This window comes from Belonocnema kinseyi, chromosome 1, assembly GCF_010883055.1.
Source record: "Belonocnema kinseyi isolate 2016_QV_RU_SX_M_011 chromosome 1, B_treatae_v1, whole genome shotgun sequence".
NCBI lineage: Eukaryota > Metazoa > Arthropoda > Insecta > Hymenoptera > Cynipidae > Belonocnema > Belonocnema kinseyi.
The window spans coordinates 92,231,444-92,250,896 of NC_046657.1; the positions used below are offsets into that span (position 1 = coordinate 92,231,444).

Consider the following 19,453-nt stretch of genomic DNA (forward strand, 5'->3'; position numbering starts at 1 on the left):
GCGTTCGGTGACTTTGTCATAGGCCCTTCGGTTTGATTCTAAAGGAATCAAAACAATATGTCAAATATAATATAATCAAATATAATCAAATCAATATATATATATATATATATATATATGGGACGTTGCACGTCAAACGGGCCAACTCTTTGCCCAAAAATTAAAAAAGCTTAAAAAAGATGTGTAATAGCTAAAAATGTTTGTCTTAATGATGGCATTTAGTGCATTTAATGTATCCAGCATGTAAAAAAATGTACGACCCAGCAGCAGGCGCGAAATACCCCCAAAATAAGGGATGATTGTGAAAAAATGTGAAAAATCTAACCCGAAATTTCAAACAAAAGTCTTGAATTTTGTTCTTGTAAAAACAGCAACTTAAATATTATCAGCATATAAACAAATTTTCAATTCCCTAGCAAGCGGAGAACATCCCCAAAATAAGTTTTAAACGTGAAAAAATACAAAAGAGGTAATCAACATTTTCGAAAAAAGGATCCTCATTTTTTTTGGTTAAATATGTTGAATTATACGTTTTAGATATGTAGAAAAATGCCCCTTGTATAAGGGTTAAAATTTTTAAAAATGCAAAAAATCAAAATTAAAATTTACAAAAGGTGTCTTTGACTTTTTCGTTTAATATATTTCATTTATTAGAATAATAAAAAGTCACTTTATTTCTTGAACACACTACTGTTTTCTTAATATTTTTTACATTAATATTATACTTACTTCAATCAAAATATACGAAAATTAGTGTAGCAGGTTGATCGCAAGCTGATTGATTGACTAAAATTTACAATAAAAATATTTAATTAAATATTAACTTATAATAATACAAAGTTATTTGACACAAGAATCAAACTTATAATACATTTCTAGATTTATTGCCTTCATTGTGCTATATACGTAAAAATAGTATATCTTATTAAACAGACGGAAAACGCTACTGTATAAGGACTTAATTATTTTATTTTATAGTAGCTTCAAACTCAGGAAAATTTTAGGAAATTGCACGCCTCAGAGAGTTTTGAATCGTATTTTTGCACAAGTAATCCTTAATGTATCGGGAAATTAAGTATTTGCAACTTATATAGTATAGTTTTCAAGTTTTCACAACATCAACCATTAAATTAGCGATGCTCCGCTCGTTTTACGGGGTTGATTAGTATTCCTGATTAAATTAGTAATATCGAATATTTATATCAGCACAGGAAAGTTACTAATAATTGCAAATTTTCGTTTTACACGCCTTTTTTCTCATTTTTACACTAATATCCCTCAATTCAGGGGTGTTTGACTTCTATTAGGGTGTTAAAAATGTTTTTACATATTCAGAACATTACATAAAATGTACTAAGTTAAAGCGAAGATCCAGAATACATTCTTTTTTAATTTTGGTATTGATTTCTTGCATTTTATTATTATTAACCCTTATGCCAGGGGTGTTTTGGGCGGGCTAGTGGTTGAAAATTTGTGTACACATTTTTCATATTCAATGGAACGTATTGAGCAAAAAAAACTGAGAACATTCTTTTAATTTTGGATTCGATTTTTCACATTTTTTTAATATTAACCCTTTTTATAGAGATGTTTGGAGCCTATTAGGGGTTTCAAAAATTTGTCCACATATCTGAAATATATAATGCAACATTTTTAAAACAAAAAATTGAGGATCCTTTTTTTGACATCTTTGATTACCTGTTTTGTATTTTTCACGTTTAATCCTTACTTTGGGGGTGTTTTGTGCTTGCTAAGGGCATACAAGTTTTTGTACACATATAACATATCCAATGCAACGTACTGAGTAAAACAAAAATTCACTTAACTTCAGTATTAGGGGTGAGCAAAATGCATAAAAATCTTATCTATCTTGAGTACTCACTCCTGAAAGCCCGGTTTAAGAAAGCAGAAGAGAAAAACTTCCGTGAACAGCTTCTCGATAAGAGGATGCACGGCATCTTCCACATAAATGTGGAGGATCAGTCAAAGTCGTGTGAGCTAACTTTTGCTTTCCTTAAATCACCCGGATTGAAGTCTGGCACGGAGAATTTCATTTTGACATGTCAAGATGGTGTCATTTCTACCTTAACATACCGTCGCCATATTTTGAACCAATATATTCCTGATCATAGCTGAAAGGCGTGCCATGCACACCCCGAGTATTTAGCACACATACTATCTAGTTGTCCAACTCATGCGGAACGACCTACATCCAGAGGCACGCTGCAGTACTAGGAGTGATTTATTACCATCTCTGTCACTCTTACGACATGAACCTTAATATCTCTCCTCTGAATGCTCCTAGGGAAATAGAGTCAATTGTCGAGAATGAAAAGTGCCGCATATACTGAAACTTTGTATTCTCGACAATTGTTTCTGTCGCACACTCGAGGCCTGACATGGTCCTTCTTGACTTCGAGAAGCGAAACATGTTAATCGTCCTTATCATTGGTGATCTTGGAGGTGCCAAGCTTTCAATGGTTAATAGCCTAAAAAGCATCCTTGCGTGTCAACAATATGCTAAAAAACTTGTGGAAAAATGCAGAAGGCGGTCGTCCTTGAGTCGCTCCATGTACTCGGGGTGCACGAGACTTTTGTTGGATCGTTCTATTGATTTCGTTGCAGACTGTAACCACCTATCTCACGGTCGTGAAGCGTGGTTATGGCTGAAGTTTGACCGCGATTTCGCTGGGATCGGGTGCAGTTTTTCAGATTAGCACCCGCTCCTGGCGAAATCCTGCTGTTGTCCTTATGACTAACTTTTAATTGCATATATTGGAAATAAACGCTGGCTTTTTTGAGAGAATTCACTATCAAATTGTTCCAGAAAAACTTCTTCAGAAAAATTTCTTTCGAAATTTACAGCAAAATTGGAAAAATTCTTAAAAATAAGCGAATGACGGCGGTTTCCCTGGACAAATTTGAAACTCAATTTTCTCAAAAAGGCCAGCATTTATTTCCAAAATTTTCAGAAAAACCGCCGCCATTTTGTTAGTTTCAAGGATTTTGGAAATTATAGAAGACAATGAAAAGAACTATTAGAATCAAAAAGAAAAAGTATAATATCTATATCAGTTTAGAAACTACAGCCAAAATCGGAACATCTTTTCATAAATTGCGTTACAAGTTTTAAAAATTTTATTTCCGGGACATATTTAAATTCTTTCACACTATGATTAGGCTATAACGCCCACGGCGCCTACTGCCAGACTGCGGCACTGTATTGGTAAAACAATGATTCACGCGGTTTTTATTTCAAATTAGTTGGTTAAAAACCCGAGAAACCATTTAGTATCGAATTTTATGAAAGTCTTCCTAAAGTCCTGACCAGTAAGATTACCCTTCCCCCTCCCTTGCGATTTGGACGTGTGCTACTCTCTCTTTCACCCTTACAAACTAGTCTTTCCTCCTGTGGCGGCTAGTCCCGCGTTTGAATCGAGCCTCAGTGTATTAAGCCGGCAACGATTTAAACTGGTCAGTCCTTTGGAAAGACCGAAATAAGCATTTTTTACTCTTTGGTGGAAACACGTTCTTATTTCTGGTCTGTGCCTTCGGCCTGACGATTGATAAGTGTTTTTACTCTGCCGGCACTTTGGCATAAGTGCACTGTCATATTAATAATAATTTAAACTGTAGAGCACATGATTTGCTTTTTAGAGAGAATGATAACATAAGTATCGGAACAAGAAATTTACCTTGAAAATTGATATTATGAAGAACGATATATTCATATAGAGAAGATAGAGATCCATTCAGTAATAAGAAAATACAATAATATAACTATATCTTGATTAAATAACGTTTCATAAATTTTACCAATAAGAAAATAAAGAACTTTAATTATTACAGCCATTTTGGCAGAACAAAAAGAAACTAAAGTGGCTTGAATGTTTGATCTAATATACCTGACCAATGAGTTGGTCTCTGAATATTTTTAAAACAAGTTTTGAAGATGGTATCAGTTGATTTCTAATTTCCTTTCTGTAATCATTGCGAATCCAGCCTGCAATCACTGTTCTCTATTTTTTTTATAGCCCTAACCGAATTGCCTATGTAAGAAAATGTCGGCTTTGGAGCCAAAAATGGGCCAAAGAACGCATAAATCTCCCTTGTCTTGGAAATTTCCCAAGTAATCAGCAAAAATTTGAGGTCATGAATTCTCTACGTAAAGCTAGCAGCAGTAATAAAGTTTGAAAAAAAGTAATAAAGCTTGAAACTTGAAAATGGATTGCAACATCCACAGATTCTTACTTCATCCACTCGATTAATATATTCACATCCCAAATCTTTGTTTTTGCTTGAGGTGGGTGGGATGAATTTATGGCCTTTAACATATTCATTGCTGTTGGATGTGAACTAATCTCTTCTTTCCTCACTGAATTTGCGAACGTTGCAACAACCGACTTGTAAACCAACATTGTGTTGTGACCCCATTTTTCTCCCTGTGCAAATAAACCAAGTAATGTGCTACATTCTGCGGACATGGTTTATTCAATGAGACGCCTTGTGCCGTAGACCGTGGTACCCATGATTTCTAAGGTGCAGCGAAGGTTTTCTGCATTGCTTCTCTCCAAGATGATTGGAACAAAGCAACGTTCTCTTCGTGCCATCCTTCTATATGGTTAACCTACCTCGTACCATTCAAGCCTCGAAATTTAGGTCTAAAACCCTCGGAGAAGGGAAGTTGGTTTGATGGTCCAGAAGATTCCGAGAAAGGTTGCGAATAAGCCAAGGAGCGCATAATTGATCGATGTTTGAGGTCCGTTCTCCAGAATGCTTTCTCTAATTTCAGGAGAATTAGGATGTATACAACTCGAGCTAGATAGAGATGTTGAAAAAAACTTGGTATTAGAGATGGAGAAGGGAATATCCAAGCCAATTTTTACTCCCAGGTCCGACTGAAATGATCACGAATGCTGAAGTCTGGTCCGTTATTTGAGATGAATAGGTCGAGACAACTGGCTGAGCGAGCAGTCACCATTAAATCTATTTGCGTAACTCCCCACTTCTCGAAAATTCGGTCCGTCACCGCTTTCGACAAATGTCAATAAGGTAGCGAATTTCCTCTCGACAATCGGAACGGCCACAATATTGTAAATTCCCGGAATGAAGTGCGCTTCTATCTGAAGATCTAAGCCTGACATCAGCATCAACAACTTCCTTGCTAATTGTAAAAGGGATAGAGACTTCGCCCCCCCCCCTTGACGTAAAATGTAAGCCAAGACAGTCTTGTTGTCTGACTGAAGACACAAGCTTTTTCCTTGCATTAGGCGCATTCTTTATAATAGCAATTTATACTACCCTAATCGCCTTCTTACTGATGTGCCAGCTTTTTCGTTCTAAACTATAAAAACCTTTTATTAACATCCGTTACCAAGTGAATAAGGGGCATGTTTGGAAATATTCGTGAATTCTTTGATAAATTTTGCATCCACGACTTCTATTCGAACTTCACTTAATAAAGGAGAACAATATTCTGATTTGAGAAGTCTTTCGAAAGAAAGCGTGTTGCTCGCTGCATATTCCTGCAAAATAGTATTCCTAAAGGAAATAAAAAGGAGTCGAATTCCAAGGTTTCTGGAAGAGACTTCGCTTGCCGCTAGCTTCATTTTTGATCAAATACTCTAAATGTTGACTTGGCACTACAATTGATTTTGAAAAGTTTATTTTCCATCTCAAGAAGGTGAAAAAACTAACTGCTTCTTTTACTTGTTGAATTAATAGGTGCTCGCCTTGGTTCGCCGAAAGAGAGTCATCTAAGTACACCAAAACTCTCATCCCTCTTTTTCTTAGCTTAGCTGCTAACCAATTCGACACTGTTGGAAACGCTAGATGAGCGCTCGAGAGGCCAAAAGGCAATGCCGTCCAGCAGTATATTTCTTTCCGGTAGTAAATAGCTAGATATCGCCTGTGAGCCTCTTTAATGAGAACATGTAAGTAAGCTTGCAATAGATCTATTTTTGCTAAAAAGTCTATTTTCTGAGGAAATCCCGGAAGCTTCGACTGGGTTATTAATCGAAAAATTTCCTGGTCTCAGATGCTCGTTTAAAAGCTTGAAATGGAACAACTATCTTAGGAAACAATCTGATCTTGGGACTAAGGAAATTGTCGATATGAATCTGCACGAAACGTTCGTCATCTCTAGGACTCCCGACTTGAATAATTCTGACAATTTCCTTCCCATGTCGGTTGATGGTCTCGTTTCTTATCGAGTGCAAAGGAAGTCTAAAAAAGGAAATATTGGTGATTTCTTTATGAAAGGAATAGCATATGTCTTTTAAAACAATGATGATCTAGTCTGGAGCCCCAAGATTGATCCACCTTTTGGTGAAGTGTCTCAATTGTCCTTTAAATTTTTTTCGATCGTGCCATTTATAAATTTTTTGAATTTCTTCTTCTAGAACTGGCCATGTTCTTTTGAATAATGCACTCAATTTTATTTTACAGAAAATATGTTTTTGGTGGGGCAGTGGCAAAGAGAGAAGCCATGTAGTTATTTTTTGGTGCGTTTGCTTCTCGTCTCATGTCCATTACGTACGCTTACGTTACGGAGAGTTATTTTCTAAGACAATCTTCTTTACATCCTTACTTATAGTTGGATGCTTCTGTGTTAAGGAAATAATGGCGGATTGAAATTCTTTCCTTTGAAGAAGCAAACCATCAGTGAGCGTACCGAGGGCAAGATCTAATTTACCCAACAGATTCGGATGATGGGTATGTAACGATAAGCCGTTGAGTTGTGAAAAACTAGTAATGCTGAAAAAATTGAGGCAGCCTGTAATTTCTTGTGCACTTCTAAATAGTGAATTTTGTTTAAAGAGTCATTTCCTAGGCGTTGAACTTGGATGCCCTGATTGTCCAGTTTCTCCGGTGGTTTCGTGACTGCAGGCGAGAAATGTATAACCGCTTTATCAGAGTGAGGTAAAAGCGAATCTAGCACTGAAAAACTAGAAGCTTTCCATAGAGTAGTATTTTTGGGTGGAGGCGAGGAAACCTTGTCATCAGAGTGAGAAGAATAATTCCCCACATTGGAATGCTCAGAGAATTATCTGGCTTCATAGCCCTATACATTGAGAGCGATTCATTCTAGTACTTGTGTCAGTAATTTTTCTAAACGATTTGATCTCTTTTCCAGCTGCGATAATCTCGAGCTTTTGTATGAAGGTGCCCCTTCTAGAATAGAATTTACTGATTTCCATTTTCTTAAGTTATTAAAATTTCTTCCTACGACAGAAGTTTGCGTGGAAATTATAATTATGAAACTTACAAGTTCATTTATTTGACGCTGCTAATCTTGAAATCATAAAGAGAACGCATATTTTCAATTGAATTCACAATTGATTCGCCTTGAGTTGTAACGCAACTCAACTTTTGCACCAAAGTATGTAGAAGGATTGATAACAATGATCTGCAAAAAGTCCAGTCTAGCATGACCAATTTCATTTTCCTTAAATCATGACTAATTACTTCTGACGCATGAGGGAAAAAGGCCTTTACGATGCACGCAGTATGAAGAGCGTAGCAAATTTCGCATAGCAAGCGAGAATCTGGATTTTTTTCTATCAACTCTTCTGTTGATAGCTTGCGAACCTTCAACATTTTCCAGTTTCCAAGTAAGTTTTGGTCTGCAAGGGATTTGATTTTTTCCAAAGTGAAAAGTGTGTGCTTCTTTAACCACCTGGCGCAGCTATAAATCCCCGTAATTGGTGGTAGGATGACCTATTTGGTAAATAAATAATGAAATGCAGGTGATTCGGGAAAATCTCTTCAAAGACTGCTGCTTTGTGTGAATCACCGAATGCTCCAAAGCAACAAAAATAAACTTTATAGGCTTCCAAAGAACGAGCACTAAGAAAAAGCTGCATTAAACAAGCTGCAATACGTGTAGCGTAATGTCTAAAGACCACTGCGCAGACATAGGTAGCCAACCGACGAACGCTACTTTGCACTGATTATATGTGAGCAGTTGCATGGGGCGAACCATCCAAGACAATTCTTAGGCTGTCAAAGGGCTAGCACGAAGAAACAGCTAGCTGTAAGACGTGTAGTTTAATGTCCAAAGACAAAAACGCAGACATAGGTTCCAAAAGGGTGAAGTGAGAAGGAGGACCGGAACCAGGAAAATCGAAGTCTCTGATTCAGCAAATATAACATTTACTATCGAACGGTACACACCGTTTAACACATCCAGTCGCTTTATGAAAAAAAGCGCACTGAGGCTCGCTCAAAGGCTAGCTCAAAGGACTAGCCACCACAGTGGAGAGTGATCTAATGATGGGAGTTAATGGAGGAGTAGGGATAATAAAGAGGGAAAGAGTAGTTTGTAAGGGTGAAACAGAGAGTAGCACGCGTCCAAATCGCAAGGGAGGGGGAATGGTAATCTCAATGGTCAGGCCGAAGGCACAGCCCAGAAATAATAATTTTAAACCTGAGCTAAATCTATCTAAATCCGGTCCATTCAAATTTATTATATTTGTTTATATTATTGCATTTTCATCAGAGATGGTATTAGATTTGTGTAAAATTTCAGTACCTTTTAGACTGATCACTCGTGATAAAAGCTCGTTCCAGAAACATTGCCCTCGCCATGAAAAGATTGTGCTCTCCTTCTTCCTATGTAATACATATGCTATTAGAGCAGCATTGTGTTTCTCAATAACCTGTAGCATGCATACTTTGAGCATCCACTCAGAACATATCCAAATGTTTCTGACACTTGCTTGCATGCTCGGTAGTTGTTATTGCCTGCAGGTCCATTCATTATGCGTTAACGGTAAACTAAGGTCAATGATCATCCGATGATATAGTTTTTGTTCTTCCTTTGTATAGATAGGCGCAGGCTACTCCGGAATGGGTTGCTTTCCCTTCAAGAAAGTAGTAAATAATGTACGAGCTAGATGTTTGTGCGTAAAAGTAAACTTTTTCCACCAAAATTTGCTGGTTTTATCTGGCCGTGGCGTTGAAAAGTTCTTAGTTCTAGAGATTAATTTCTTAAACGCTTCAACAGTAATTAGTGGAAACTCTTCCTCTAGACCTTGCAACATTTGCCTTTGCCAAAATTTACGAAGGGGTGGTATATCTGCAGCATCTGCATTTAGCTGATAAATATCTCCATATACTTACTCCCACAATACTTGAATCTTTTCTCGACTAGGACGAGTAGAAGGATGACTAGAACTTTACTCGCGGTTCAGCGCTCTTTTGCTGTTGAAAGAGCTCTTATTTTTTCGTTTTGTACTGCTTCCAACAAATGCCCTAACTTTTTGAGTGCATTTTTTATTGAACGTTATGTAGCTAATCAAGCATTGAACATTTGATGAATGCCATCTTGTCGGTTTAATTTTAAACTGAAACTATGCAACAGCAATACACTCACGTGCCTTACCCAGGCATACTGAAGCATACTAAGGTATATCTCTATTGTTGATAAGCAGGGAGACCACCTTCTCGTAAACTACACAGCTCAGATTCCAGAGATTAACATCTGTGGGGACCAAATCGGAAAAAGCAGTACTACCTTCAGCTAATTTTTCCATCCTGAGAAAGGTGGTCTTGCTAGAACGGTTAATATGTTCACTGGAGTAATTTTGCTCTTCTTCTTGCTGATAAACAGGTTTATATACCTTTCCGCGTAAAAAGGATACCTGACGTCTTAAATAATGAGGTGTTGTATGAACATATTCCGGGTTCATATGGACCCAACGTTCATGTAATCTCTGCATGTATCCTCTTCGCGACATTGAGCTTCCTTGCCAACAGGTAAGGATGTCCCCACTGAGTTGGTCCGACCATTTAAAACCAGATAATTAGCGTTTATTTTTCGGTCTGCTGGCCTTATAAATTGACTTGCTTACACTTCCATTTTTTCCAGAATTTTCTTACAACCTCTTAAAAATTAAAATACATCCACACCTTATCTCTAAGCCGCTCGCTTTTATATCCTAGCCTTTCTCACTTCGCCTCGCCTAGCACGCATGTCGCTAGTTTCTTGCCTTGCCTCGTACTCTAGGAGCTAGATGTAATCCTGTGTGCTGTTCTAGGTCCGAAGGATTTTTTTATTGAATATCATGTAAAATGTTGTGCTGATTACGAAAAAGTAGGGTGCCGCCTCCCCCGAAAAATGCCGAAGTTTTGAGATAATCGCGTTTCGATTATTTTTTAATTAATGCAATAGCCATGTTACAATTTATGGTTTTTCAAAAGTTAACATACGAAATAAACAATTACGTTGGAAAGTGAGAAAAAATAACATTGTTCTTATTTTGGTTAAAATATTTATTTCACATAAAAAAAGCTTCAAACTAAATTTGGACTACTTACAGAGGAGAATTTTTGGTCCAAGAAAACATGTTTTGATAAAAGTGATTGATTTCGAGAAAACATCGATTAAAGAAGTAAAAAAATGCAGAACCAGAATAGAAAGGTGGTTTTCTTTGTAGGAAGAAATTTTATCAAGAAATTTCTAGAGATAAAAGATACTATTTTTGGGTCTACTTCAATATTTATTAAGAAAATTTATTCTAATGTTTTTATTGAACAAGTTAATGAGCATTTCTGAATGTACACACTTTGACGTGCTGTACATTTAGAAATTTTTAATAAAATCTTCTGGAAATTCTTACATAGATAAAGGAAGTCTTAAATTAAAAAATTAGCATTAGCTAGTTTAAAATCAAATACTAATTCCTTATGCTTTAAACTATAATAAACTAAGTCTCTTTATCAACTTCTAATAGTCGCAGGGACTTGTGATAATGCTGAAAAATTTTCATAATAATTAAATAATAAAATGGCTTTTAACAAATATTACTATTACTTATACATTGTCCATTATTAAATTATATTTTTTTGGTTAAAATGTAATGCATCCTTATTGCTGTAATAAAGGAAAAGTTCACGCTGGCGGCATACGGCCCCAATAAAACATCCCATATTTTTTCTGATCCAAAGGCTTAAACTTGCAGCCCTTGCAAAGGGCTCTCGCCTTTCGAGCACAAATAACTAGGGCGACAAGTGTAAGCCTTGGATCTGAAAAAATTTGGGATGCTTTATGGGGGCCGCATGCCGCCACCCTAAACTTTTCCTTTATCACAGCAATAAGGATTCATTAAATTTTAACAAACAAAAAATTGAATAATAAACAATGTATAACTAATAGTAATATTTTTTGAAGGTCAATTTATTATTTAATTTTTATAAAAATTATTCAGCTTCATTGAAAGTCCCTGCCATTATCAGAATTTGATAAAGAGACTTAGTTTATTATTGTTTATAGCATAATGAGTTAGTATTTGATTTTAAACTAGCTGACACTAATTTTTTAATTAAGACTTCCTTTATCCATGTAAAAATTTCCAGAAGATTTTATTAAAAGTTTCTAAATGTACATCACGTCAAAGTGTGTACATTCAGAAATGCTCATTAACTTGTTAAATATAAACATTAGAATACATTCTATTGATGAAAGTTGAAGTAAACCCAAAAAGGACTATCTTTAATCTCTAGAAATTTCTTGATAAAATTGCTTCCGACAAAGAAAACCACCTTTCTATGACTTTCTATATTCTATGGCTCTGAAGTTTTTTATTTCTTGAATCAATGTTTTCTCGAAATTAATCACTTTTATTAAAGAATGTTCTTTTGGACAAAAATTCTCCTTTGTGAGTAATCCAACTTTTGTTTAAGCTTTTTTCTGTGAAATCAATATTTTAACCAAAATAAGAACAATGTTATTTTTCCTCAATTTTCAACGTAATTGTTTATTTCTTATGTTAACATTTGATTACATCAAAAAATGGTAGAAAACATTTCTCTTTCTACATCGGTTTTCTAGCCGATCATATATTTTGAACTTTCGCAAAACCCCAAATTGTAACAGGGCTATTGCATTAATTAAAAAATTATTAAAACGCGATTATCTTAAAACTCCGGCATTTTCGGGGGGGGGGGCTGATACTGCGCTTTTGTCGTCCCTTTCATGCAACAATACCTCCAGGCTTATCCCACTCCTTTCCACCTCTCGACACTTCTCCAACTAGTGCTCCACTTTTGCATCCCCCTTCCCGCACAATTCACATATCTACTTCTCTCTAAAAAGCCAGAACCTATTATAATCCTCCATGCATCCGCACCTCATCCTCGCTATAAGTTCCTGACTTCCTTGCTCTCCTTTCGCACACAAATATTGCGCTGTCTCCCTTAGCATAATCCACACATAGTTTCCGTTAAACCTTAACTCTCTTATTTTCTTCGCTACTTCTTCCTTCTCTATCTCTCCATGCCGTTTCTCTTAACCACCTCATATGCCCGTCTTCCTTCCTCGTGCATCCTTCTCACTTGATCCATCTACAATCCATTCTTTCTAAAATACCTTTCCCTTTTCACCTCCATCTTCAAACACCTACATATGTTCTCCTTCTCCCACCAACATTCCCTAACCAGCTTACTTCCTCCCTCTTCCAAAAATTTCTCTTCATATTTACCCGCTCGACTCCCCGTTATAATCCCTATACTTGTCCTTGCTGTCTCCCTCTTGGCAATATAGTTCGGCGTATTCCTTACCAACCCCAGTGTCCACTTGACATACCTCTCTTATATCCTATTTACCTCCTCACTTACCTTCCACCCCCATACCTCCACTGCATAAAATAATACACTCATCATTAGCGATTTGAACTATTTTATTCTCCTTACAAAATCATATGCCAACAACCTTTTTTTTAACCTCTACACCTGCCTCATCTCCACATTTGCCCTCCTTACCCCCCCCCTTTTATATTATTCCATTTCTACTCCCCTCCCTTATCTCTGCCACCTCTTTTCCTGAACACCAACAGTCAAAATTTTAGAACTTGTATTTTCTTGATTTCGATCGAAGTTATTTTTTATAGATGTTATTATTTTAAGGTCAGTTGTTAAATTCAAGTTTGAAACAGAGTTATAGAAATAGGGTTTCGGTTAGACTGGTTAATTAGATAGAATATTATTTTAGAGGCCTGATACCAGTGGATTTTTTGCTCTGTGTACGACGGAGGTCTCTGTATTGTACAATTGATAAGTAGAAGAACTACTATATCATAATAAATTTTTATTACGCGAAATTGATTGAAAACGCGAGAAAAATAAATTCTAACAAATTCACTGCGGGCTGGGTTTGAACCAATAACCTCCTCATTACATGTCAGGGGCACTATCAATTGCGCCACCGCAGCACCAACAGCGAAAATTTTAGAACTTGTATTTGCTTCATTTCGATCGAAATTAAGCAAATACAGTAGTTCTTCTGCTTATCAACTATCGAATATAGAAACCTCTGTCGTACAAAGATAAAAAAAACCACTTTTATCAGGCCTCTAAAATAATATTCTATCTAATTAACCAGTCTAAGCGAAACTCTGTTTCTATAACTCTGTTTCAAACTTGAATTTAACAACTGGCCTTAAAATAATAACATTCATGAAAAATAATTTTGATCGAAATTAAGCAAATACAATTTCTAAAATTTTCACTATTGATGCTGCGGTGGCGCAACTGATAGCTCCCACACATATAATGAGAAGGTTGTTGGTTCAAACCCAGCCCGCAGTGAATTTTTTAGAACTGATTTTTCTCGCGTTTTCAATTAATTTCGCGTAATAAAAATTTATTATGATATTGTAGTTCTTCAAATTATCAACCGTATAATATAAAGACCTATGTACAGCACATATGGACGGACCTGCTTCCTAAAATCGTTAAGAATCACGAAGTAGTGGGCAAAGGAGCATATTTTTGCAAACCATCAGAGGAGGCTGTTGAAATACACGGCCTTGTCTTCAATTCTAGGAGTGGGCAATATGCATCAAATCTTATCTATCTCGAGTACTCACTTCTGAAAGTCCGTATTAAGAAAGCACAAGAGAAGAACTTCTGTGAACAGCTTTCCTTAAGTTACACAGGTTGAAGTCGGCTACGGAGGGTTTCATTTTGGCATTTTAAGATGGTGTCATTTCCACTTGAGCATACTGTCGCCACATTTTGAGCCAAGACATTTCCGATGATACCTGCAGATCGCTTCATACACATCCCGAGCATCTAGGACACATACTATCTAGTTGTTCAACTCATGTGGGAACGACGTACATTCAAAAGCACAATGCGGCACTAATAGTGCTTCATTACCATATCTGTCACTCTTACGACATTAGCCCTAATATCAATCAGCTAAACGCTCCTTGGGAAATCGAGTCAATTGTCGAGAATAAAAATTGTCGCATATACTAAAACTTCATATTCTCGAAAATTGGTTCTGTTGCGCACTCGAGGCTTGACATAGTTCTCCGTGCCTTTGAAAAACGAACCATTTTAGTTATCGAGTTTTCCGTACCGGCTGAAAAAAAACGTCATAGGCAAGGAGAATGAAAAGAAAAAAAGCTATAGAGACCTTATAAGGGAGTTGCGACGATTATACCCGGAATATTCTGTTAAGCTAATCGTCCTCATCATCGGCGCTCTTGCAGGTACCAAGCTTTCACTGGTTAATAGTCTGAAAGGCATCCATGCGTGTCAAAAAGATGCTGAGACACTTGCGAGAAAAATACAGAGGACGGTCGTCCTTGGTTCGCTCCACGTCCTCGGGGTCCACGAGAGTTTTGCCGGATCATCGTATTCAGTCCGTCACAGATTGTAACCATCTATCTCACGGTCATGAGACGTGGCTACGGCTGAAATTTTACCGCGATTTCGTTGGAAGTGGGTGTAGTTTTTGAGATTAGCACCCGCTCTCGGTGAAATCCTATAAATCATATCCGATTTTATTTTTTTAAATTTGTTGTTCAAAAAGGTACAATTAAGGTTTGTATCGAGTTCAAATTTGAAAATCTTTTTTTTATTTACCCTAATGTTTTAAGCATTTGTTTCAAAATCTTAAAAAATTCAACAATTATTTTCTCCCCATATGAAAGATAATTAGGCTGAGGTCAGTAATTTTTACAAAATGCTTGAGGACTTTTTGGTTAAGCCATGGTTTGTAATTCCAATCTAAAATCGTACGTTGTATTTTATTTATGCCGAATACGTTATTCTTTTAAATTGATATAAATAAATTTTATAACAATTTATTGTAGAATTAATGTTTACATTTAACTAATGTTGTAAGTTACAATCTCGTCCTCAGTCGTAAATTAATGCAGTTCGTTGTCCTAATTCGTTATGATTTGTATTTCAGAGTGTAAAGCCACGAGCTCAATTATCTAGCAATCAAGATCACGCAGGATGTATGAGTACATCAATAAGGGCGGAAGCAAAGGAGGACAACAATAATCTCTATAATGGCTTGCGAGCCGGGAGACCCCCAGCGCCAGTGAATAGTCTTTCTTCGGCAACGAGAATTATTAATCATCATCTATTCGGGACGATTAGTGGTTCCAGGCATAATACTGGTAATTGACTGACACGTTACCAAGTAAGCCGCACACGCTGTCTTCACAATTTTTTATATTATAATATTGGTTATATCTATATGTACTGTGTACACACTGGTAGGGGAAATCCAGGGAGAAATACTTTTCTTTTGCAAAAACCCTATGTTCCACATAGTACAAAGACGTAGCATTAATTAAGGATAGCAATAAAGTTCTGCGTTTTAAGCAGAGAAAACAACAGTACATTCGTCTTCTGCGCCTTTATTACCTTTATTTATACTTTTTTCATTTCTAAGTACTCCCGAAAATTTTCAGAATGGCTGGAAAAATTATTTAAAAAATGGTACAGAATAAAATTTGCGAAGTGTTAAATTAAAATCTGACCTCCATTTGTTCGCACAATGTTACATTTGAGAGATACTTACGACAGAAACTGAAAAAATATGACGAATCAGCTAGTTTGCCAGATGTTAACATAAAGCAACAAAAAGAAAGATTATGTAAATTCAGTCAAGAGAGCGAGTTACAGTTTAATACTTTCGTATTATTATTTCCCTCTAAGATCAAATACACGTTCATTTTATGTTTCGACAAAAGTATTTATTGCCTCTAAGAGGATGTTAATTCTAGTACGCTAGAATACTAAATTTCCATTCTGCTGTTTTCACATTCGTTATTATCAACAAAATGTCAGTAACGTTCGCTACTACAAAACCATTGAAACATGGCTCGAATTTTTAAAAACTCAAGATAATTTTTCTATACACTGGCTCAAATATCTCATAAACGTAACATGAGAATATATGTAATATTTTGTCAATCACTACTATACTAATACTTGACAAGATATATAGTAACAAAAGAAACCAATGGAGGTATTTTGTCTGGCTTTGAAAATGTGAAATATTTTTTATTTTAATAGTATCTAACGACCAAATTTAAACAAATACCATAAAATGTCCCTATTGCAATCTGAGAAAAACAAAAAACTTCTTCTCCCTAAAGACCTAAAAGATTATTTTTACAAATGTTTTTTATTGTGATTTGATAATGATAGAGTGAAAAAAAAATACAAAAGAAATAAAAACGAGAAGGAAGGGGATTTGGTTGGTTTCCTTCTCATTTTTCTTTTTTCTTTTTAATTTCTTGCCAGAGGAAGGAAAAGTTTTTTCTTTTCTTTTTTAGGAGGAAGAAGTATTTTGTCTTTTTCAGATTGCAATAGGAACATTTTATGGTGTTTATCAAAATTTGGTCACTAGAGTCTTGGTTTTATTTCCAGGAATTCTTCACATTAACTTGATTATTGGACATTAAATAGGATTTTAAATTTAATATTAATCTCATTTAAATACCAGAAATTCTAGTAGGCAATTCCGTGTTTTCGGACTGCAAAATTGATAGATATCAGAATGTTGCACTCGAGATGATAGTTTTAGACGTATTGTCTACTTACTGTTAGATGACGTTTTGGTTTAGTTTTAGATAATAGTTAGAAGTCTTAGAAAGCATAAACCTGTACATTTGAGGAATGAATGAACAAAATTTCATCGATCCATTCGAAACAAAAAGAGGCAGACAATATTGAAAAAATAGTTTACAAGAATATATCTGCGATAAATTCAATGTGAGCTTACAGGTTTCTAAAGGTGGTTTGTTTCTTTTTGGATCAGACTAGATATATTCGATTTTATTTACGCATAGTCCTGTTTTTAGAAATAATATTGTAGATATTTTAGATTTAGAGACTGTAATTTTAAGTATGTTCAAATTAGAAATGCTGCTAAGAAGACGCATGAACCAAAAACCTACATTTTATATTAATTTTTAATACTTAATAATTGAAGCCTCAGTAGAGATAACGTTGGAGCAACACAAGTGCGCCCCTGGTGCACCGCATGAACTGAAAGGATACGTTACAGCGTACTCCTATAGTATCCACATAGTATCCCTTCTGTATCATGCAACAAAAACTAGAAAAAAAACAGTAAGATGAACCTATAATGTATTGCAATTCGGATTCTACGTTAAGTTTTCTGTGAGAGGGTCACGGAATACTTAAATTAGTTTTTTTTTGTAGCTTAAAAAAATTTTTTAAATACAGTATCTGTCATTAACATAGACTGAATGCGACTTCAAGCTAATCTTCTTTCAATAGCAGCATACTACTTAAGTGACTATGGATGTGCTTGAAATCGCCTTCAGCAGAAGTTATGACATTTTAAAAATTTTTTAAGGCTGCAAAAAACGATTGCAATTACTCCGTGACATTCTAACGGCAAAGTTGACGTAGAATCTGAATTGCAACAAGTTAAATACCTATCTTGCTATTTTTTTGTTTTAGCTTTTTTGCATGACGCGGAAGGGACACTACGTGGATACTATAAAGGTGCGTTGTAGCGTATACTTTCTGTTCACTAGATCCGCCAGGGCCGTGAAGTTCTGCATCGAGTTATTGATTATTTAAACTTTTTGTATATTGCTGGAGTGATGTAACTGGCAGAAAACTGCTAAAATGTCAACAAAAATTCGAAACTTAATTTATAAAGGAACGTCGAAATAATCGGGGCTATTCTTTTCAAATTAACTTCAAATTCAAAAAAGTGAGTTTATAAATCTAAGTTGAAACTTTTGAACAGGGGTAAAAAAGGAAATTAAATTAATCAGAATAATATGCAAAAATAATGAAAGGACTAGAATGGCTATAGGAAAGCTTAAATTATACAGCCAACACAAAAAAAAAGTTGTCAGATTTGGGTATGAGACACATGTACCAATATGTATTTGGATGCGCTGAATTCAAATCTGCCCTCAGAATTTGTCCAGTGGGTCTAAGCTTAGCCCTATCCTCAATAAAACACCTCAAAACTGGCTAAATAGCTGTTTTTACCTGAAAAAACTTGAACAAAAAATCAAAAACCTGAACTCTCAGTCAAAATCTACTCAACCTTATGTGTTCCTTATGTTCCAGCGGGTCTAGGTTTAGCTAATAAGAGAAACGAAAAGAAGAGGGAAAAAACGTAAGCGAAACCCATTATACATAGAAGTTTTGCAAAAAAGGACACTGTACAGTAAGGTAAATTGACCATTACTGGGACAGTTACAAACAACTAAGTCACATTAACACAATTTGAAAATGGTGAATTAGAATTTTTCATTCAAAAACCGTTATAACAAGTAAGTCATACATTATTTGATCGCTTAGAAAAGAAAATACATTATTAATTTTATAGTTAATTGATATAAGTGGATATTTTTTTAACTTGTCAGATCGCCCATTAGTGGGACACGAATTTTGGGATATATTCTTACGTGGGACACAGAATAAGCCAATACTATGACAAGGAAAATCCAATGGGGTTTATCAAAATAAAATGGTACAAATGAGTTACAATTATAGAATAAATTAAAAAGCAAGAATGAATTCTTATAAATCATAAAGAATTTATGTTTCTTTATTTTTTAAATAAAATTCATCTCAACATCTTAACATTTTGCTTAACAAAATAACAAGATATTATTAAATTAAATTAATTAATTCTAACCTTCAATTTTGTCATCTCTTTAGGTAAGTAATTTAATAGTAACCCAGTGGGCACAAAGTTTGGCGACGTCTTTACGACATCGTTACGACATCTTCACGGAAACTTCACGAAATCATATGTCCATGTCGTTAAGGTGTCTTTACGATATTGTAAATAAGTCGTATGATCTGATGATGTCTTTACGAAATCGCAAAGATACCGAAACGACATGGACATAGGATGTCGTAAAGTTGTCGTAAAGATGTCGTAACGATATCGTAAAGACGTCGCCAAATTTTTTTTCCACTGGGAACTCATAAATTTAATTTTTAATTAAATTAGTAAGTATGCATTCATGTTTAATATTGTAGATTAATATTAAATACGATAGATAGTAATTATATTAATAATATCGATTTACACCAAACTCGCTTTCAGTCAAATGTCGGGGGTTGCCTTCAAATAGCCTTGGACTGTTTCCGGGGGGATCGAAACGTAAACAGTGAGGGCCGCTTGACTCGTTTCTAATTG

General features: G+C 35.4%; 1 protein-coding gene across 4 annotated transcripts in view; it reads left to right on the forward strand.

Moving 5' to 3' along the window:
• LOC117183066 (potassium voltage-gated channel protein Shab) overlaps positions 1 to 19,453 on the forward strand; it is a 164,409-nt gene that overhangs the window by 117,898 nt on the left and 27,058 nt on the right. For all 4 annotated transcript variants that reach the window (XR_004468342.1, XM_033376223.1, XM_033376232.1 and 1 more), the window contains one exon: positions 15,206 to 15,419. Coding sequence is in view for 3 of the 4 variants with exons in the window: in XM_033376223.1 (XP_033232114.1) it covers positions 15,206 to 15,419 (214 nt within the window). In the remaining variant the exon portion in view is untranslated. The remainder of the gene's footprint in view (positions 1 to 15,205; positions 15,420 to 19,453) is intronic.